The sequence below is a fragment of the Balaenoptera borealis genome, assembly GCF_965194805.1.
Source record: "Balaenoptera borealis genome assembly, chromosome: X".
In the NCBI taxonomy this organism is placed as follows: Eukaryota; Metazoa; Chordata; class Mammalia; order Artiodactyla; family Balaenopteridae; genus Balaenoptera; species Balaenoptera borealis.
Genome location: NC_138881.1, coordinates 36449225 through 36471624, shown reverse-complemented (window position 1 = coordinate 36471624; position 22400 = coordinate 36449225). Strand labels below are relative to the sequence as shown.

Below are 22400 nucleotides of genomic sequence, written 5' to 3'. Positions count from 1 at the left end.
GTTTTGGTATTTTTGTTTTGTGAATGTAGATACAGAGATGTGTTTTTGTCAGGGATAAAGTCCATCAGCTGGAGAATTAGAGGATTATTCACGTTTTGACACTTGTGTTCTCAACCTAATGATTATTTAACTAGACTCATTAGAGGTTCTTAATAGATAATGACCTTTAGCCATGCCAGACATATGAAGTGTTTAGTTGAGTGTATAAATACATGGTTTATAGAACTCTAACTAATGGTAAAGCAGTCTGGATAATGTTTTAGCTAAGAAAAAGAAAAAATATCTTTCTCCTCCTTGAGCTTTTTTAAAAGCAATTTTGAGATATAATTCACATACCATACAATCTACCCATTTAAAGTGTACAATTCTGGGAATTCCTTGGTGGTCCAGTGGTTAGGACTGCGCGCTTCCACCGCAGGGGGCACGGGTTCAATCCCTGGTCAGGGAACTAAGATCCCGCATGCTGTGCGGTGCAGCCAAAAAAAAAAATAGTAATAATAAAGTGTACAATTCAGTGGTTTTTAGTATATTCACAGATATGTGCAACCATTAGCAGTCAATTTTAGAACATTTTCATCACCTCAAAAAGAAAATCATTACCCTTTAATTGTCACCCCAAGTACCCCCCAGCCCTAAGCAACCTCTGCTGTCTCTCTAAATATGCCTATTCTGAACATTTCATATAAATGGAATCATAATATATGGTCTTTTGTGATTGGCTTCTGTCATTTAGCATGATGTTTTCAAGGGTCACCCATGTTGTACTTGTACTGTACATGTATCAGTACCTCATTTTTATAGCTGAATTGTATGGATCTACTACATTTTGTTTATCCATTCATCAGTTAATGGACTTCTAGGTTGTTTCCAGTTTTTGGCTATTATGAATAATGTTGCTATAAACATTCATATACAAGTTTCTCTGTGGACATGTGTTTTCATTTCTCTTGGGTATATACCTAGGAGTGGAATGGCTGGGTCATACGGTAACTGTATATTTAATAATCATTTGAGGAACTGCCAGACTGTTTTCCAAAATGGCTATACTATTTTACATTCCCACCAGCAATGTAAGAGGGTTCTAATTGCTCCATGCCAACACTTGTTATTGTCTGACATTTTGATTCTGGCCATCCTGGTAGGTGTGAAGTGGCACTTCGCTGTGTTTTTTGTTTGCATTTCTCTGATGACTAGTGATGTTGAACGTCTTTTCATGTGCTTTTGGCCATTTGTATATTTTCCTTAGAGAAGTGTCTGTTTGGTGCTCAGTTAAATTTTAAAGGAGGTTGGTATTAATCATATCAACAGTTGGTATGTGAGTACTTAAAAATAAAAAAAGAACATGATTATTAGGGACCTATATGGATTCACTAATAAGTAACTCAAAACTAAACTTTTATCTTTATTAATTTGATTTCTAAGTCAAAGAAATATAGCTGGAGCTAGTTTATTTTGAGTTGAGCAAGGTAGTTTAGAGAGTTTCATTAATAACCCACATTTAAGGTGGAATGATGTAGGCTCGATGAACTGTGGCACCCCACTAGAGTTGATGCACATCTTCCTGGACGGAAATCTTTAGTATTCTTTGGCCTAAGCATTTTTACAGTGTCCTGAGTGAATGGAGACTTGGGATGACCGAAATCTGAGTAAAAACCTATACAGAAGTTGAGAGAAGCAGGATTCAAATATGTTAAAAATCAGAGTACAGTCATGCTTTAGGTTCAGGGTGGGAAAGGGGACCTTGCTTGATAGAGATTCATGCACAGAAGATCAAGGCCCTTTAGTTAACTTCAAGCTTGCTGTGTGTTAGCAGTGTCGTGGCTGCTGATAAGAAGTTAGTGTTGGTGATGTTAATAGAACTCCATTTTACTAGTCATGGAAGGTAGCACTTCTGCGGGGCTGTGCTGGTCTAACTAAGAGTTAGAAAAAACATTTTTTGGTTCCAGCTCCTCTGATTATTCACTATCTTTGAGCAAGTGTCTAAACCTCAGCCTCAATTTTCTCATCTCTAAGATAATAGTAATTATCTTGTTTTGTCTATTTCCTAGAGTCGTGAAAATCAGATAATAAAATAAGTGTGGGAATACTGAGAAAATGTAGGGCATTGTGTGTGCATGATGTGTTATTAATTCTGGATACCATATTTTAAGTTGATCACTGATAAACTGGAGCATTTCCAGGCAGTGGAATAGAGATGGTGAGTCAGGAATTTGGAATGTTCAGCTTGAAGATAGAGTGGGCTTCCCCTGTTTGAAGGACGTGAAAGACCTTAAGTATTGTTCCAGAAAGGAAGTAGTTTTCAGCTTCATGATGACCTCTACTAGTTTAGGCACACTTGTGAAATGCATTGAGTAGAGAACTGATGGAAAGGATTTCTGTATTGGGCGTGAAGTTGGCCTAGATCTCATAATGGACAATGTTTACTGTGTGTTTTATATGTTCTAGGCACTGTTCTAAAGATTTCATATACATAAACTTTTAATCCTCGAACAACCTTATGAGGGGGAGGAAATCAGCTCCATTTTATATTGAGAAAACTGAGGCAAAGAGGAATTTAAGCAACTTGCCCAAGGTTATAGGGCTAGTGAGTTGCAGAATTAAAATTGAGACCAAGGCATTCTGGGTCCAGGAGACCATGCTTTTATGTCTCCTTTATTACCAATCAACTCTAGAAGTCTGTAAGAGAAAAAGCATTTTATTCTATTTATTTTTCCTAACTTGTCATATGTATGTGTAATGTTAAAGATGGAGAAACGAATCGGGAAAACTTTTATTTAAATTGATAGAAAATTACTGGTTTTTAAAAATATTTCTTCTTTCCTCAAATTACTGGAAAATTTTTTGATGAAATATTTTGAAATATGGAAAAGCTATATTAATTCCTCTCAGAGTTTACTTTGGAATCAATAAATGATATTTGACGTGAAAAGTGGCTAGTTTTCAAGGAAGCGTAATACATTTATCCTTTGCTTTGAAGATGATCTCGAGCTTCTTAGATCAGCAAGCCATCCTGTTTGTGGATACTGCTGATCGCCTGGCCTCATTAGCTAGAGATGCTCTGGTCCATGCACGCCTGCCTAGTTTTGCAATCCCATATGCTATTGATGTACTGACTACTGGGTCTTACCCACGGCTGCCAACCTGCATTAGGGTAAGTGCATTCCTACCCCAGCCCACCCCCAAAAGTTGAAGGCTTTGGCATTGGATTCTACAATATTAATAAGTAGCCCAGCCAAAACAAAAAACTGTTCTGTATTTTTAAAATAAATATTTCATGTAGTTTGCTTTTTTCTCTATAATTAAAATTTGGGGGGGGGGGGTTGAAATAAATTGGAGCCAGAATGTGAGTAGCTATCAAAATGAGTTTATTTATTTATTTATTTATTTAGGTGAGGGTGAACAGAATTATGAAGGTAACTTAACATCTATTTCAGATGTGAAAATACGGCATGCTAGTTGCTTTTTGGAAGTGTTTTTTAAAATTTGTTGTTGTGGTAGTTGTTTACTCACTTGGTGCTGTTGTATTTTATACTTCTAAGAAGTGGTGAAAGTCATCTAGTGACATTAAGTTGGTTTCATAAATAGAACATGAAGAAGATCGTGTTGCATTACCGTCTTAGCTGGGTGACTGGTGGAATCATTGACACTCTAATGCATGATAGTAATGGTCACTGTTATTGGATGTAGACTGCAGAAATGAGTGTTGAGGTTCTCTTGGGTAAAGTAAGAAAATACTGTGTTAGAACAGGCGCAGGTAAAAATTATGTCTCTTTGTACATTATTTTTAGATCACTTAAACTTTTTTGTAGGATAAAATTATTCCTCCAGACCCAATTACCAAAATTGAGAAACAAGCTACACTTCACCAGCTGAACCAGATTCTTAGACATCGGCTTGTAACCACAGATCTTCCTCCTCAGTTAGCAAATCTTACAGTCGGTATGTACCTGAAATACATTTTTAAAGAATTGACTCGTTAGAATATTTTTCAAACAGCTTTTGGGGTTTTATCTTTTAAAATATCCTTATGAAGTCTTGACCTACAATTTTGGTGGTATTTGAATCCGTAACTTGTGCCATATCATTTCCCTTTAGTACCTGGAAATACAATGCTGGTATTTGAAGCTGGGGAGTGGGCAAGATTACCTGGGGCTGGAGGAGAGACTAGGTCCTAGAGTTGAGCCTCAAGAAACTATTGTTCTTGATGTTAGAAGAGTTGCCTTTGGTTTCTTGATGACCTGGAAGCTGGCTACTGTTTATGCAGGAACTGGTGAATTGTCTGAACACTTATGAAAGAATCTTGAGTCTATTTAAAATTTCTCGTGAGCGAAACTGAAAGTTCTAGGTTAGCGGGAAGCTGCTTATTTTCTAGCAAAGTAGACCTTCTTCTTCTTCTTCTTCTAAAAGCAAATGGCCGAGTGAGGTTTCGAGTTGAAGGAGAATTTGAAGCCACCTTGACTGTGATGGGAGATGACCCTGATGTTCCCTGGCGTCTTCTCAAGCTAGAAATTCTAGTTGAGGATAAGGAAACAGGAGGTAAATCATAAATACTGATTTAAATCATATGTATTGATTTAAATGTTTGGTGTTATATTATTGAAACATTCTTGCAGAATAATACATGTGTTTAGCAATTTATCCTGTAACCTGATGCAGATTTTATGATAATCGTAACTGCCTACTGACCACAGAAGTTTCAGTGTTTCTCTAGTATACTCTCTAGTTTTCATAGATAATTTCAGTTCTTTTTTTTAAACTCATCGTTAGTGAGGGTACTCTTCCTTAGTTGGTCTATGACACAATCTGTACACTTTTCTGATTAACCACCTTCTTTTCTCCTGCCAATGGAAGATGGACGAGCCTTGGTTCATAGTATGCAGATCAACTTTATCCATCAGCTGGTACAGTCTAGGCTCTTTGCTGATGAGAAACCTCTTCAGGACATGTACAGCTGCCTGCGTATCCTTCTGAAATTTGAGCCCTGTATTTGTAAAGAATTTGTGTCCCCCAACACACACACAATTTCCATCTGCCCCTAGTCCTGAACTAGAGCAGCTTAAACTCTCCCCGTCACCCTTTTTGGGTGGAAATGGGGGCTGGAGAACTGGCCAGTGTAAAGAATAGTGATATGTCTGTTAAAAACCAAGTTTTTAATTTTACTATTGACTTTGCAGGTAAAAACTTTACATGATGAGGTAGAAATAGTACTATTTGGAGAGAAAAAATAGTACCATTTGGTCTACCCATATTCTCTAAACTATGATGAATTAAGGGGCAACCTGGACCTTACGTTTTGTTTATATTGGTTCAAAATTAAATACAAAACCTTTTTCTAAAATTATGTCACAAATTCCAACACTTTTTGTATAAGTCATTGGAGAAGTATAATAGCCAACTTTTGGGGAATAGAGCGTTTGTTAAATGAAGTTTGCTTATACTTCATTGGCTATTGTAGTAATATATTAGATTTGCTTAACAAGATCCATCAGATTCTTTCTGCTTATCACTTCAGTTAGAAGTGCTACATTCCCAAACTCTAATGTTAATCCGAGAGCGGTGGGGAGACCTCGTACAGGTGGAAAGGTATCATGCAGGAAAGTGCCTTTCCCTCTCAGTTTGGAAGTAAGTAAAGTTGATTCTGGTGGGGTCATGCAATAACCGTAAAGACTCTTTTTGTTTCTCTCTTTCTCTCGTACATCTGATTTACCATATACCTCTGTGTACCTCTAGCAACATGATTTTGTATGGTAAAGTCCTATGGTAGCATATAAACCACATAGGACATCCATAATTGACACCTTTCTTAGAACATGGCATGTTTTAAATATGTAGACGTTTATCTATTTGTACTAAAACTTACTATTCTTAAAGATTAGATTACTCTGGCTTCATGCCAGATTGCTAAAAGCCCATTAGGTTAGATTATCAGGTATCATTTTTTAAAAATCCTTGCTTATCACAGTGTTATCTTTTGAATTGCACCTTTTAAAAACTTTTGGGGGAGTTTTTTGGGGAAAATCAGTATCAGGCTGTTTTACAATCCTCTATTCCCTATTTGAACTTTGCTTGATTCCCATTTTCTGTCAAGGAATCAGAGGTGAATAGACACCACTTAAAGATTGTTTTGGCCTTTTTGTGTGTGTGTGCATGTGTTTTACTTTTAAATTCTGTGTCTGTGTTTTTTTTTAAATGTAGTAAATCATATTGTGTTGGATTACAGAATAGCTGTCTTCCCAATATTAATATTCCCTCAACAAACAGTGAGGACCTGCCATGTTCTAGGCTCTGGATAAGGTGCACAATAAACTGTCTCTCTTTTATTCCAGAAGTTAACAGACTGTGTTGGAAAAAATTCTTAATATTTCTTTTTTCTCTTTAGTCAACAGGTTCTTGGGAGAAAAACAGGGACAGCATCTGTTCACAAAGTTACCATTAAAATTGATGAGAATGATGTCTCCAAGCCTTTACAGATTTTTCATGATCCTCCTTTGCCAGCTTCTGATTCCAAATTAGTAGAAAGAGCCATGAAGGTAAAAGAACTCAATATATTTCAACATTGGTTTGATTAAATGAATATAGTAATATAACTTACCATTTATACTTAAACTTTTAGCACAAATCCTTTAAAATACCTAATTGTTCCTAAAACCCTTTATGAAACTTATTTTAAATGAATGTTATGCTTGTACATTTGTTGTGGTTGTTTTAACATCTAATATAATTTTTAAGATGTTCTTTCAAATTCTGTAATTTAGATGCGATCTATAGTTGCCAGAATGTTAACTGTAGCCTTTAAGTTATCAATACCGTTTAAATTTATTTTTTTAATTTTAAGTTTGCTTTCTTTTACTGGTTAACACTTAATCATTGTGATTCTAAAAGGAAGTATCTTGGAGCACAATAATCTACTCTCAGGCTTTTAAAGTAAAAATGTTTAAATTGCACATACAATTCTGTTCTCGTTTATGCAGATCGATCATTTATCCATAGAAAAACTCCTGATTGACAGTGTCCATGCACGAGCTCATCAGAAGCTCCAGGAACTGAAGGCCATTCTTAGAGGCTTCAATGCCAATGAAAATTGTAGGTTATTTTAAATTGGCATTTTTGTCTGTCTTTTGTTTAAATTAGTATCCACTTTCATTTTCTGAAGAGTCTTTCTTAATGATATTTTTCCTGATATACTGATTTTGTTGTAGAGGCTGTATTTTAATTTGTGATCTACCAAGCTTGTCTTAATTTTCCCCTTACTTTCTTCTTTTTCATTTAGCTTGACCTTATTTTTGAAATGTATGTATATCCTTAAAACTCCTTAAAACTTTTCTTTCCTATTGATATAGAAGCTATTTTAACATTTTAATATGAATCTTCTTTTGTTTTTTCTTCTAAAAGGTTAAGGCAGCTTTGCAAATATTTATAATGTATTTATGAAATAATGCCTGTTTGAATGAAGCAAAATATATCCCTTGAAAAAAAAAAAAAATATCCCTTGTCTTTTTAAAAATGTTTTTGAGTTGTTAATACATTAACAGGGTTCAAAATAAGAAATACAGATATGCACACATAGTGAAAAATCTTCTAATTACCTGGTATATTCAGAGCGTTAGGGGACGGTCAGTCGTTTACAAAGTAAGTGCTTTCATTCTAGGAATATAGTTTCACAGTATCACAATGAGCATATTTACTATTCCTACCCCAGTTGTTTTTGGCTGTGATTACCTGGTGCTCACAGTATTTTTGCAATCTTAATTTTTCTAATTTTAATTATTTCTAATTTTTCAAAATAGTAAAATTCTAAAATATCATTGGGATTGTAGAAAATTGAGATTTATGATCTTTTTTTTAAAAATTAACAGACTTTATTTATTTATTTATTTATTTTAACAGACTTTATTTTTTAAAGCAATTTTAGATTTACAGAAAAATTGATCAGAAAGTACAAAGTGCTCTCCCTCTCCTCTCATCCAAGTTCCCATATTACTAACTCATGTTAGTATGGTACATTTGTTATAATTGATGAACAAATATTGGTATATTATACGTTATTGTTACCTAATGTCCATAGGTTCACTTTCACTCCTTTGTTGTACAATTCTAAGGGTTTTGACCGAAGTTTAATGTCATATACTTGCCAATGTTTATGCATTATATCAATATATGTGGCAATTATAATGTCATATCCATCATTGCAATATCATACAGAGTAACTTCACTGCCACGAAATCCCCTGCACTCCTCCTATTTATTGATCTTTTCCTCCCTTGTACCCCTGGCAGCCACTGGTATTTTTACTGTCTCTGTAGATTTGCCTTTTCTTCAGTGTCATGTATCTGGAATCATACAGCATGTAGCCTTTTCAGACTGGCTTCTTTAACAATATGCATTTAAGTTTCCTCTGTGTCCTTTTGTAGCTTGAGAGCTCATTTCCTTTGATCGCTGAATAATATTCCACTGTGTGGATGTACCATAGCCATTTTAGTACTGATAGATGTGTAGTTGTATCTCATTGCATTAATTTGTAATTCCCTAATAACACATGATGTTGAGCACTTTTATTTCATATGCTTATTTGTCAAGAGTTTTAGTCTTGTTTATTGCTGTAACTTGCTTGTATTTCATTTGAATTCTTTTTCATTTAATTGATTTTTTACTCTTTTTTTTCGGCATTTATTTCATCTGTACCTCTTTCCCCCTTAGCTTCTGAAGTTGGACTCTTAATTTATTTACTTCATATTTTATGTATTTAATGATGTAATATATTAAAATATCCATTAGTTTTATTGTGAGACTTTAGCTGACTTTTTTTTTTTTTAACATCTTTACTAGAGTATAATTGCTTTACAATGGTGTGTTAGTTTCTGCTTTATAACAAAGTGAATCAGTTATACATATACATATGTTCCCATATCTCTTCCCTCTTGCATCTCCCTCCCTCCCACCCCTCTAGGTGGTCACAAAGCACCGAGCTGATCTCCCTGTGCTATGCGGTTGCTTCCCACTAGCTATCTATTTTACGTTTGGTAGTGAATATATGTCCATGCCACTCTCTCACTTTGTCACAGCTTACCCTTCCCCCTCCCCATATCCTCAAGTCCATTCTCTAGTAGGTCTGTGTCTTTATTCCCATCTTGCCCCTAGGTTCTTCATGACCTTTTTTTTTCTTAGATTCCATATGTATGTGTTAGCATACGGTATTTGTTTTTCTCTTTCTGACTGACTTCACTCTGTATGACAGACTCTAGGTCCATCCACCTCACTACAAATAACTCAATTTCGTTTCTTTTTATGGCTGAGTAATATTCCATTGTATATATGTGCCACATCTTCTTTATCCATTTATCCGATGATGGACACTTAGGTTGCTTCCATGTCCTGGCTATTGTAAATAGAGCTGCAATGAACATTTTGGTACATGACTCCTTTTGAATTATGGTTTTCTCAGGGTATATGCCCAGTAGTGGGATTGCTGGGTCGTATGGTAGTTCTATTTTTAGTTTTTTAAGGAACCTACATACTGTTCTCCATAGTGGCTGTATCAATTTACATTCCCACCAACAGTGCAAGAGGGTTCCCTTTTCTCCACACCCTCTCCAGCATTTATTGTTTCTAGATTTTTTGATGATGGCCATTCTGACCTGTGTGAGATGATATCTCATTGTAGTTTTGATTTGCATTTCTCTAATGATTAAAGATGTTGAGCATTCTTTCATGTGTCTGTTGGCAGTCTGTATATCTTCTTTGGAGAAATGTCTATTTAGGTCTTCTGCCCATTTTTGGATTGGGTTGTTTGTTCTTTTGTTATTGAGCTGCATGAGCTGCTTGTAAATCTTGGAGATTAATCCTTTGTCAGTTGCTTCATTTGCAAATATTTTCTCCCATTCTGAGGGTTGTCTTTTCGTCTTGTTTTTGGTTTCCTTTGCTGTGCAAAAAGTTTTAAGTTTCATTAGGTCCTGTTTGTTTATTTTTGTTTTTATTTCCATTTCTCTAGGAGCTGGGTCAAAAAGGATCTTGCTGTGATTTATGTCATAGAGTGTTCTGCCTATGTTTTCCTCTAAGACTTTTATAGTGTCTGGCCTTACATTTAGGTCTTTAATCCATTTTGAGTTTATTTTTGTGTATGGTGTTAGGGAGTGTTCTAATTTCATACTTTTACATGTACCTGTCCAGTTTTCCCAGCACCACTTATTGAAGAGGCTGTCTTTTCTCCACTGTACATCCTTGCCTCCTTTATCAAAGATAAGGTGACCATATGTGCGTGGGGTTATCTCTGGGCTTTCTATCCTGTTCCATTGATCTATATTTCTGTTTTTGTGCCAGTACCAAACTGTCTTGATTACTGTAGCTTTGTAGTATAGTCTGAAGTCAGGGAGCCTGATTCCTCCAGCTCCATTTTTCGTTCTCAAGATTGCTTTGGCTATTCGGGGTCTTTTGTGTTTCCATACAAATTGTGAAATTTCTTGTTCTCGTTCTGTGAAAAATGCCAGTGGTAGTTTGATAGGGATTGCATTGAATCTGTAGATTGCTTTGGGTAGTAGAGTCATTTTCACAATGTTGATTCTCCCAATCCAAGAACATGGTATATCTCTCCATCTATTTGTATCATCTTTAATTTCTTTCATCAGTGTCTTATAATTTTCTGCATACAGGTCTTTTGTCTCCTTAGGTAGGTTTATTCCTAGATATTTTATTCCTTTATTGCAATGGTAAATGGGAGTGTTTTCTTAATTTCACTTTCAGATTTTTCATCATTAGTGTATAGGAATGCAAGAGATTTCTGTGCATTAATTTTGTATCCTGCTACTTTACCAAATTCATTGATTAGCTCTAGTAGTTTTCTGGTAGCATCTTTAGGATTCTCTATGTATAGTATCATGTCATCTGCAAACAGTGACAGCTTTACTTCTTCTTTTCCAATTTGGATTCCTTTTATTTCTTTTTCTTCTCTGATTGCTGTGGCTAAAACTTCCAAAACTATGTTGAATAATAGTGGTGAGAGTGGGCAACCTTGTCTTGTTCCTGATCTTAGTGGAAATGGTTTCAGTTTTTCACCATTGAGGACGATGTTGGCTGTGGGTTTGTCATATATGGCCTTTATTATGTTGAGGAAAGTTCCCTCTATGCCTACTTTCTGCAGGGCTTTTATCATAAATGGGTGTTGAATTTTGTCGAAAGCTTTCTCTGCATCTATTGAGATGATCATATGGTTTTTCTCCTTCAATTTGTTAATATGGTGTATCATGTTGATTGATTTACGTATATTGAAGAATCCTTGCATTCCTGCAATAAGCCTCACTTGATCATGGTGTATGATCCTTTTAATGTGCTGTTGGATTCTGTTTGCTAGTATTTTGTTGAGGATTTTTGCATCTGTGTTCATCGTGATATTGGCCTGTAGTTTTCTTTCTTTGTGACATCTTTGTCTGGTTTTGGTATCAGGGTGATGGTGGCCTCGTAGAATGAGTTGGGGAGTGTTCCTCCCTCTGCAATAGTTTGGAAGAGTTTGAGAAGGATAGGTGTTAGCTCTTCTCTAAGTGTTTGATAGAATTCGCCTGTGAAGCCATGTGGTCCTGGGCTTTTGTTTGTTGGAAGATTTTTAATCACAGTTTCAATTTCAGTGCTTGTGATTGGTCTGTTCATATTTTCTATTTCTTCCTGGTTCAGTCTCAGCAGGTTGTGCATTTCTAAGAATTTGTCCATTTCTTCCAGGTTGTCCATTTTATTGGCATAGAGTTGCTTGTAGTAATCTCTCATGATCATTTGTATTTCTGCAGTGTCAGTTGTTACTTCTCCTTTTTCATTTCTAATTCTATTGATTTGAGTCTTTTACCTTTTTTTCTTGATGAGTCTGGCTAATGGTTTATCAATTTGGTTTATCTTCTCAAAGAACCAGCTTTTAGTTTTATTGATCTTTGCTATCATTTCCTTCATTTCTTTTTCATTTATTTCTGATCTGATCTTTATGATTTCTTTCCTTCTGCTAACTTTGGGGTTTTTTTGTTCTTCTTTCTCTAATTGCTTTAGGTGCAAGGTTAGGTTGTTTATTTGAGATGTTTCCTGTTTCTTGAGGTAGGCTTGTATTGCTATAAACTTCCCTCTTAGAACTGCTTTTGCTGCATCCCATAGGTTTTGGCTCATCGTGTCTCCATTGTCATTTGTATCTAGGTATTTTTTGATTTCCCCTTTGATTTCTTCAGTGATCACTTCGTTATTAAGTAGTGTATTGTTTAGCCTCCATGTGTTTGTATTTTTTACAGATCTTTTTCTGTAATTGATATCTAGTCTCATAGCATTGTGGTCGGAAAAGATACTTGATACGATTTCAATTTTCTTAAACTTACCAAGGCTTGATTTGTGACCCAAGATATGATCTATCCTGGAGAATGTTCCATGAGCACTTGAGAAAAATGTGTATTCTGTTGTTTTTGTGTGAAATGTCCTATAAATATCAATTAAGTCCATCTTGTTTAACGTATCATTTAAAGCTTGTGTTTCCTTACTTATTTTCATTTTGGATGATCTGTCCATTGGTGAAAGTGGGGTGTTAAAGTTCCCTACTATGATTGTGTTACTGTCAATTTCCCCTTTTATGGCTGTTAGTATTTGCCTTATGTATTGAGGTGCTCCTATGTTGGGTGCATAAATATTTACAATTGTTATACCTTCTTCTTGGATCGATCCCTTGATCATTATGTAGTGTCCTTCTTTGTCTCTTGTAATAGTCTTTATTTTAAAGTCTATTTTGTCTGATATGAGAATTGCTACTCCAGCTTTCTTTTGATTTCCATTTGCATGGAATATCTTTTTCCATCCCCTCACTTTCAGTCTGTATGTGTCCCTAGGTCTGAAGTGGGTCTCTTGTAGACAGCATATATACGGGTCTTGTTTTTGTATCCATTCAGCCAGTGTGTGTCTTTTGGTGGGAGCATTTAATCCATTTACATTTAAGGTAATTATCGATGTGTATGTTCCTATTCCCATTTTCTTAAATGTTTTGGGGTTGTTATTGTAGGTGTTTTCCTTCTCTTGTGTTTCTTGCCTAGAGAAGTTCCTTTAGCATTTGTTGTAAAGCTGGTTTGGTGGTGCTGAACTCTCTCAGCTTTTGCTTGTCTGTAAAGGTTTTAATTTCTCCATCACATCTGAATGAGATCCTTGCTGGGTAGAGTAATCTTAGTTGTAGGTTTTTCTCCTTCATCACTTTAAATATGTCCTGCCACTCCCTTCTGGCTTGCAGAGTTTCTGCTGAAAGATCAACTGTTAACCTTATGGGGATTCCCTTGTGTGTTATTTGTTGTTTTTCCCTTGCTGCTTTTAATATGTTTTCTTTATATTTAGTTTTTGATAGTTTGATTAATATGTGTCTTGGTGTGTTTCTCCTTGGATTTATCCTGTATGGGACTCTCTGTGCTTCCAGGACTTGATTAACTATTTCCTTTCCCATATTAGGGAAGTTTTCAACTATAATCTCTTCAAATATTTCCTCAGTCCCTTTCTTTTTCTCTTCTTCTTCTGGGACCCCTATAATTCGAATGTTGGTGCGTTTAATGTTGTCCCAGAGGTCTCTGAGACTGTCCTCAGTTCTTTTCATTCTTTTTTCTTTATTCTGCTCTGCAGTAGTTATTTCCACTATTTTATTTTCCAGGTCACTTATCCGTTCTTCTGCCTCAGTTATTCTGCTATTGATCCCTTCTAGAGTATTTTTAATTTCATTTATTGTGTTGTTCATTGTTGCTTGTTTCCTCTTTAGTTCTTCTAGGTCCTTGTTAAATGTTTCTTGCATTTTGTCTATGCTGTTTCCAAGATTTTGGATCATCTTTATTATCATTATTCTGAATTCTTTTTCAGGTAGACTGCCTATTTCCTCTTCATTTGTTAGGTCTGGTGTGTTTTTACCTTGGTCCTTCATCTGCTGTGTGTTTTTCTGTCTTCTCATTTTGCTTATCTTACTGTGTTTGGGGTCTCCTTTTCGCAGGCTGCAGCTTCGTAGTTCCCGTTGTTTTTGGTGTCTGTCCCCAGTGGCTAAGGTTGGTTCAGTGGGTTGTGTAGGCTTCCTGGTGGAGGGGACTAGTGCCTGTGTTCTGGTGGATAAGGCTGGATCTTGTCTTTCTGGTGGGCAGGTCCACGTCTGGTGGTGTGTTTTGGGGTGTCTGTGGCCTTATTATGATTTTAGGCAGCCTCTGTGCTAATGGGTGGGGCTGTGTTCCTGTCTTGCTAGTTGTTTGGCATAGGGTGTCCAGCACTATAGCTTGCTGGTCGTTGAGTGAAGCTGGGTCGTGGTGTTGAGATGGAGATCTCTGGGAGATTTTCGCCATTTGGTATTATGTGGAGCTGGGAGGTCTCTTGTGGACCAGTGTCCTGAAGTTGGCTCTCCCACCTCAGAGGCACAGCCGTGATGCCTGGCTGGAGCACCAAGAGCCTGTCATCCACACGGCTCAGGATAAAAGGGAAAAAAAAGAGAAAGAAAGAAAGAAGAAGATAAAATAAAATAAAAGAAAATAAAGTAAGATAAAATAAAGTTATTAAAATATATAAAAAATAATTATTAAGAAAAAAAATTTTTTTAAGGAAAAATAAAAACGGACGGACAGAACACTAGGACAAATGGTGAAAGCAAAGTTATACAGACAAAATCTCACACAGAAGCATACACATAACCCACTCACAAAAAGAGGAAAAGGGGAAAAAATAATATATCTTGCTCCCAAAGTCCACCTCCTCAATTTGGTATGATTCGTTGTCTATTCAGGTATTCCACAGGTGCAGGGTACATCAAGTTGATTGTGGAGCTTTAATCCACTGCTTCTGAGGCTGCTGGGAGAAATTTCCCTTTCTCTTCTTTGTTCGCACAGCTCCTGGGATTCAGCTTTGGATTTGGACCCGCCTCTGTGTGTAGGTCACCTGAGGGTGTCCGTTCTTTGCTCAGACAAGACGGGGTTAAAGCAGCGGCTGATTAAGGGTCTCTGGCTCACTCAGACCGGGGGGAGGGAGGGGTACGGATGCGGGGCGAGCCTGCGGCAGCAGAGGCCGGCGTGACGTTGCACCAGCCTGAGGCGCGCCGTGCTTTCTCCCGGGGAAGTTGTCCCTGGATCACGGGACCCTGGCAGTGGCGGGCTGCACAGGCTCCCGGGAGGGGAGGTGTGGAGAGTGACCTGTGCTTGCACACAGGCTTCTTGGTGGTGGCAGCAGCAGCCTTAGCGTCTCAGGCCCGTCTTTGGGGTCCGTGCTGATAGCCGCGGCTCGTGCCCATCTCTGGAGCTCATTTAGGCGGCTCTCTGAATCCCCTCTCCTCGCACACCAGGAAACAAAGAGGCAAGAAAAAGTCTCTGGCCTCTTCGACAGCTCCAGACCTTTTCCCGGACTCCCTCCCGGCTAGCTGTGGTGCACTCGCCCCCTTTGGGCTGTGTTCACGCCGCCAACCCCAGTCCTCTCCCTGCGATCCGACCGAAGCCCGAGCCTCAGCTCCCAGCCCCCGCCCACCCCGGCGGGTGAGCAGACAAGCCTCTCAGGCTGGTGAGTGCTGCTCGGGGCCGAGCCTCTGTGCGGGAATCTCTCCGCTTTGCCCTCCGCACCCCTGTGGTGGCTGCGCTCTCCTCCGTGGCTCCAAAGCTCCCCCCCTACGCCACCCGCAGTCTCTGCCCGTGAAGGGGCTTCCTAGTGTGTGGAAACCTTTCCTCCTTCACAGCTCCCTCCCACTGGTGCGGGTCCCGTCCCTATTCTTTTGTCTCTATTTTTTCTTTTTTCTTTTGCCCTGCCCAGGTACGTGGGGAGTTTCTTGCCTTTTTGGAGGTCTGACGTCTTCTGCCAGCGTTCAGTGGGTGTTCTGTAGGAGCAGTTCCACGTGTAGATGTATTTCTGATGTATCTGTGGGGAGGAAGGTGATCTCTGCATCTTACTCTTCCGCCATCTTCTCCCGGTTTATGATCTTTTGATAGGCTCTGGTTTACTTTAGTATCATCTGTAAACAAGTCTTAGTAAGTAAAAAAAAAACTCAGTATGATTGCCTGGGGGATATTTAAATTACTTTGAAAAATGGACTGAACGTGTGTTTACCTAGGAATAGTTTTGCGTGTTCATGTTAAGTTGTGAAGATTTTTCTTTAGCAGCATTTTGTAGAGATGTCACTGCTTGAGTAGCCAGAAGATGTGGGTTCACCTGCTCTTCTGCTCTTGAACAAGTCACTTAAATTCTTTGGGCCCCGTTCTCCTCATATGTAATTTGAGGATGTTAGTCCAGCTCTTCCTGGATCTCTTACTGTAGTGGGAGTGTGCTGCAGTAGTGGTTTTCAAGCCCTACCAGTCTGTTGAGTCCTCGGTGTTAGAGAAAGGTGCTTTGGAGACTGTTTTGAAGGAGAGGGAGGTTCCTGCATGTGGGGTTTGGCCCCTCAGCCCTGCTTTCATCAGAACAATTCTGCAAACAAGGACTGCTGTAGGAAAAGGTCTGCTGACCCACCATTTTAGGACATATGCTTTAACTGGTTTTTTAAATTCACGTTCATGCATTTATACTCTATGTAGTCTTACTTGATCTCTTTTGTGATGGGAAAGCATGCTTTAGTCAGATCCTTTGCTGGGACCAGGGACCATAGTCTGTTCTGCGAACCCCTTAGTGCAATTACCCTTAATTAGATGGCTTTTCTTCCAACTCCTCACTAGAATAAGCCGAGGAAATGAGTAGCTCGGAAGAATGGAGCATTTCAAGGAAGGGCTAGGGGAGTGCACAGATAGCAGGTTTTAGACAGCCCAGGGGGCAGTGTGTGGTTTCTTGAGGGTGGGAGACGGGGGGTGGGAATGTCTCGGGGAGGGTAGGCAAGACTCTGGGAGAGAAACTTTAAAAAGGCAGTTCAAGGCACTAAAGGTAATTTGCTCTGCGGCCCCTTCTCAGCATCACCTGACTCTAGGAAGCCAGGGTGCTCTCCCTCGGGTTGTGCTCTGTCAGTGCCAGATTTGGGGTCTCGAGGTCAGTTCAGAAGCTGTGAACCACACACAGCCATTCCTAATTGGGCTTAGTTACTTCTCTTCAGTCTTCCCACTTTATATTATTGTCTATTGGTACTTTCCTCATCTTGTCCTCAGTAAATAGATAGGGAGAAATGAAAGAGGAGATTTGTATATATTCCTGCTGCAGGAAGAAGTGTGCAGCGCAGTCATTTTGCAGGGCCTTTAATTCTCCCTTCATAAGTTTCTCCATTCTGGATACACTCCATTAAAACCTGTTGCCTTTAAATGCTTAAGGCCTTATACATTTTATTTTCTGTAAAGAAAAATACGGACATCGGCAGCCATAAAATATGTTCAGAGATGTACATCAAAGTATTTTCTATCACACTCTATGACATAAATCACAGCAAGATCCTTTTTGACCCAGCTTCTAGAGAAATGGAAATAAAAACAAAAATAAACAAATGGGACCTAATGAAACTTAAAAGCTTTTGCACAGCAAAGGAAACCATAAACAAGACGAAAAGACAACCCTCAGAATGGGAGAAAGTATTTGCAAATGAAGCAACTGACAAAGGATTAACCTCCAAACTTTACAAGCAGCTCATGCAGCTCAATAACAAAAAAACAAGCAACCCAATCCAAAAATGGGCAGAAGACCTAAACAGACATTTCTCCAAAGAAGATATACAGATTGCCAACAAACACATGAAAGAATGCTCAACATCATTAATCATTAGAGAAATGCAAATCAAAACTACAATGAGATATCATCTCACACCAGTCACAATGGCCATCATCAAAAAATCTAGAAACAATAAATGCTGGAGAGGGTGTGGAGAAAAGGGAACCCTCTTGCACTGTTGGTGGGAATGTAAATTGATACAGCCACTATGGAGAACAGTATGGAGGTTCCTTAAAAAACTAAAAACAGAACTACCATATGACCCAGCAATCTCACTACTGGGCATATACCCTGAGAAAACCATAATTCAAAAAGAGTCATGTACCAAAATGTTCATTGCAGCTCTATTTACAATAGCCAGGACATGGAAGCAACCTAAGTGTCCATCATCAGATGAATGGATAAAGAAGATGTGGCACATATATACAATGGAATATTACTCAGCCATAAAAAGAAGCGAAATGGAGTTATTTGTAGTGAGGTGGATGGAGTTAGAGTCTGTCCTACAGAGTGAAGTAAGTCAGAAAGAGAAAAACAAATACAGTATGCTAACACATATATATGGAATCTAAGGGAAAAAAAAAAAAAAAAGGTCATGAAGAACCTAGTGGCAAGACGGGAATAAAGACACAGACCTACTAGAGAATGGACTTGAGGATATGGGGAGGGGGAAGGGTAAGCTGTGACAATGTGAGAGAGTGGCACGGACATATATTCAGTACCAAATATAAAATAGGTAGCTAGTGGGAAGCAACCGCATAGCACAGGGAGATCAGCTCAGTGCTTTGTGACCACCTAGAGGGGTGGGAGGGAGGGAGTTGCAAGAGGGAAGAGATATGGGAACATATGTATATGTATAACTGATTCACTTTGTTATAAAGCAGAAACTAACACACCATTGTAAAGTAATTATACTCCAATAAAGATGCTAAAAAAAAGAAAAGTATTTTCTATCTTTTGGACTGTGTTCTCTATATTCTTCTCTGATGCCCTATCTTTTCAAAAATATTTAATTTTGTTAATTAGATTGAAATTATAGTTGTCATCCCAATTGTCAGAATTAGTTTTACTCCGTTGCTACACTTTAAAAATAGTTTTGTTTTAAAGAATACATTCCTATCCCATTAAGAATTAAGACAGTACAGATATATTTTAAAAATCAGCAACTCTGCTTCAAATCTCTAAGCACTTTTTTAATTTGTCACACTGGTCTGAATGATAGAATATTGTAAAAGAAATTCCCGTTTGTGCCTTTTTGGTCCTGTTTTTTTGTTTGTTTGTTTTAGATGAGTTATGCTGGACCTGCATGTTAAAGATTTGTATGCAAATATGTTAGATATACTTGAAAGCAGTTTGTTTTCCTCTGATTAAATATGTTTCCTGCAATCTTTTTTTGATTTATTATTTTGTTTGTATAGACAGTACCAATGGCAACATCACCTATTTTAATTGTTGCAAATTTATAACAAGAGGTTTTGGTTTGTTTCTTTGGTACATAAAGAAATACAGAAAATGTACATTTTTGAGCACTTTGCTTTCTAAAGCACCTTTACAAGCTTGTTATTGCTTCTTCCTGAACCCATGGCGTGGACAGGAAGATGTCATTGTCCTTGTTTAACAAAGCACAGAGAAGTCACACCTGGAGAAGGGCCGGGCCTACGTTACCACTCTCCTCACTGCCTGCCTTTCTTCTGCAGTGTAGCTTTAAAGAACTGTGGTAACCAGAAGAGCATATTCCTTTTGCAGGTCATCAATCTGATGAGCACATGGTGTGCGTTCAGTTAGCACATGGTGTGCTTTCAGGGCTTTGCTCCTTTACTGGATTGTGTTATACCAACTTGTGAGATTAAGGGGAAAGTTAATCGGGCCTGGTGGAAATACTGTGAAACTCTAGAAACAGTATATTGGCAGCTTTGGGAGTTTGTGTTTAGCAGTTGCCTCTGTTCTTATTTCATCTGTGACTTGAAAATGAGGTACGTAAATAACTTGAAAAAATCTTTTCCTTTATAATCAATAATGTTTAATAGCGTTCAGAGGTTTTTTTTAAATACATGGGCCCTAATTGCCAGAAACACCTCTCTTTGTGAAGAATGGCATTAAAAATATTTAGGCCATAAATGAAGTTTATTCTGTTTACCAAACAGTATTTTTTTCCCATTATATCAGAAAGAAAATCCTTCAAATTAGCTTATTAGTCATTACTGAGTGAAAGTAAAACTAGAACTCAGCTCACTGATAAGGTTAAATTTTCACGGGCTATTTTAACCTTTTTAACGGAATCTTGGAGGGTTTTTTTCTTTGCTGTAGTATTTGAGATGGGTGTGTTTGTTTCATGTCACCTTGTAGATAACATTCTTCTTTTGAGCTACTAAGTGACATAATATTACTAACCCAGTTTAGCAAAATTATGTTTTTCCTGTAACATTCAGGATCATTCAGTAGTTGGTTTGTTTCTACTCCCTGAGAAATATATGTATTTTTTGGGGGGGGGATATTCAAATAGAAATATAACTTAATTCTTAACTGTTCAGCTTCCATAGAGACTGCACTTCCAGCTCTTGTTGTTCCCATCTTGGAGCCCTGTGGTAATTCGGAGTGTCTACACATTTTTGTAGATTTGCATTCTGGAATGTTCCAGGTGATGCTTTATGGACTTGGTAAGTTACTAAATGATAGACTCACTCAGTGTAAAGAAAAATATTTTTAACAAAAGCAGAATAAAAATTTTTTGCCATTAGGTATTGGGAGGGGTGGTATAAACAGTGTATAGAAAGTAGATATGGAAGGAATAACTCTGGCTGATGTCTATTCCTTGGGGCCCATTTTAACTCTCTTGTACCAGAAGTTAAACTTCCCAGTATGAAGTACATTCATGTTGTTTCTCTTATATAAAAGTAATAATATTGATGGCTGATCTTTTTTTAGATTAACTATTTTACCACTAATAGTTGGGTGTCATGGAGAAGACTACAATCTAATGTCATTCACGGCTGAAGAACAGATTTATGACAGTATAAACATCTCAGATGACTCAGGGTACAGAATCCTGTAGGAAAGGATTTTTTTTCTGGCTTAAACACAGTAGAAATTGAAGTTTGATTTCTAGCATGTTCTGTTACCAAGTTGGTGTTCTGAAATGATGAAATACTAGGAACTTAGTGTTTTTGTATTGCTGATGGAACAGTGTTCTTGAATATATTAGCACATTTGCCATTTGAAATTAATATTAAGCTAGATAGATTGATGAAAATAAAAGGCTTTCTGGTTATATTGTATGGCTATGTCGTATGGCTATAAAGATAGATTTTTCTATGAACGGCTCATGGAAAACTGGCCTCATTACTTTGAATCACATCACATTTATGATGGCTAAATGATAAGTGACACATTAGGAAATTGTTGTTTGCTCTTCAAAACTTTATTTAACTGTTTTCTTGATGATTAACACAGTACATACTCATAAGTAGAAAAACTAAACAAGTAAAAATGAGAGAAGCAAAAAAATAGTTGCCTGTTGGTAATCATTGTTTTTAGGAGATATATGCTTGTCTTAGGTCAGGCTGCCATAACAGAGAACCACAGAGTGGGTGGCTTAAACAACAGAAACTTATTTTCTCACAGTTTTGGAGGTTTAAACTATGAGATAAGGTTGCCACCATGGTCAAGTTATGGTGAGAGCTCTCTTCCTGGCTTATAGTCATCAGCCTTCATGCTGTATCCTCACATGGCAGGAAGAGAGAGAGAGCAAGCTCTCTGGTGTCTGTTTATAAGGGCACTAATCTTATATGAGGGCCCACCCTCATGACCTTATCTAAACCTAATTATCTCCCAAAGGCTCCACCTCTAAACACTATCACATTAGGAGTTAGGGCTTCAACATATGAATTTGGGGGGATGCAGTTCAATCCATAGCAATGCTCTTCTAATATTTTCTATACTTTTTTCTTTAGTTGAACTCATTTTATATTTTGCTTTTTGCTCAACAATCTATTATTAGCATTTTCTAGTGTCATTAAAAATTCTAAGTGACATTTAGCAAGCTAATCTTCAGCCAACAGCTCGTGCTTATGCCAGAGATCATTTGTGTTTAATAAATAAACATTTTAATGGAGTTTAATAGTTTTTATAATTTTTAAGGTTCTAAGTCTAGTAATACTATGAGTTTTAAATACATACAAATTAATAATATTAACTAACTAGACTAAGAGTTTTGGTAAATAAACTATAGGCAAAGAATTAATTCGTGTTGTTTGCTACTTGTTCTTCCTGCTAATGTACATTTGCTATTAATTATCTTAACTATAACTCTCCCTAAATGTTAAAGAGGGAAAACAAATTAGGTTAATTTATGCCTCATGATGCGCTTCGTTTAGTTTTTCTCTGACTCAAAAATAACACTACTTTCTGCCTAAAACAGTAATTTTCATTTAAATTTTGGGCTACCTGGATATCTTGTGTCTCATGTAAGCAATTAATTAATGAAGTGCTTTATACTATAGACCAGGCCACACTGGATGACATGGAGAAGTCTGTGAATGATGATATGAAACGGATCATTCCTTGGATTCAGCAACTTAAGTAAGCTTATTTATTTAGCTCAAAACTAAAAATGGAAACTTCTTTTGACAAGATATATTTTCTTCTCCATCATTACTCTTGATCACCCACTATCCTTAATGTTTATGACATGAAACTTGAGTACCTTTTGGTACTTAGAATCTAAATTTTCTTGGAATAGGTCCAAGATGGCAGTGCTTTGTATCAAATTCCCCTCTAGAGCA

The 22400-nt window shown here is 37.4% G+C and overlaps 1 protein-coding gene across 5 annotated transcripts in view; it reads left to right on the top strand.

Moving 5' to 3' along the window:
* The window catches only part of MED14 (mediator complex subunit 14), a 72064-nt gene that overhangs the window by 11374 nt on the left and 38290 nt on the right, over positions 1–22400 (top strand). For 4 of the 5 annotated variants that reach the window (XR_014239756.1, XM_082378052.1, XM_082378053.1 and 1 more), the window contains exons 4-12: positions 2978–3151; positions 3810–3939; positions 4408–4536; positions 4852–4959; positions 5490–5622; positions 6380–6530; positions 6972–7083; positions 20151–20276; positions 22119–22197. Coding sequence is in view for 4 of the 5 variants with exons in the window: in XM_082378052.1 (XP_082234178.1) it covers positions 2978–3151; positions 3810–3939; positions 4408–4536; positions 4852–4959; positions 5490–5622; positions 6380–6530; positions 6972–7083; positions 20151–20276; positions 22119–22197 (1142 nt within the window). In the remaining variant the exon portion in view is untranslated. The remainder of the gene's footprint in view (positions 1–2977; positions 3152–3809; positions 3940–4407; positions 4537–4851; positions 4960–5489; positions 5623–6379; positions 6531–6971; positions 7084–20150; positions 20277–22118; positions 22198–22400) is intronic. The other variant, XM_082378051.1, reaches the window with a different exon arrangement.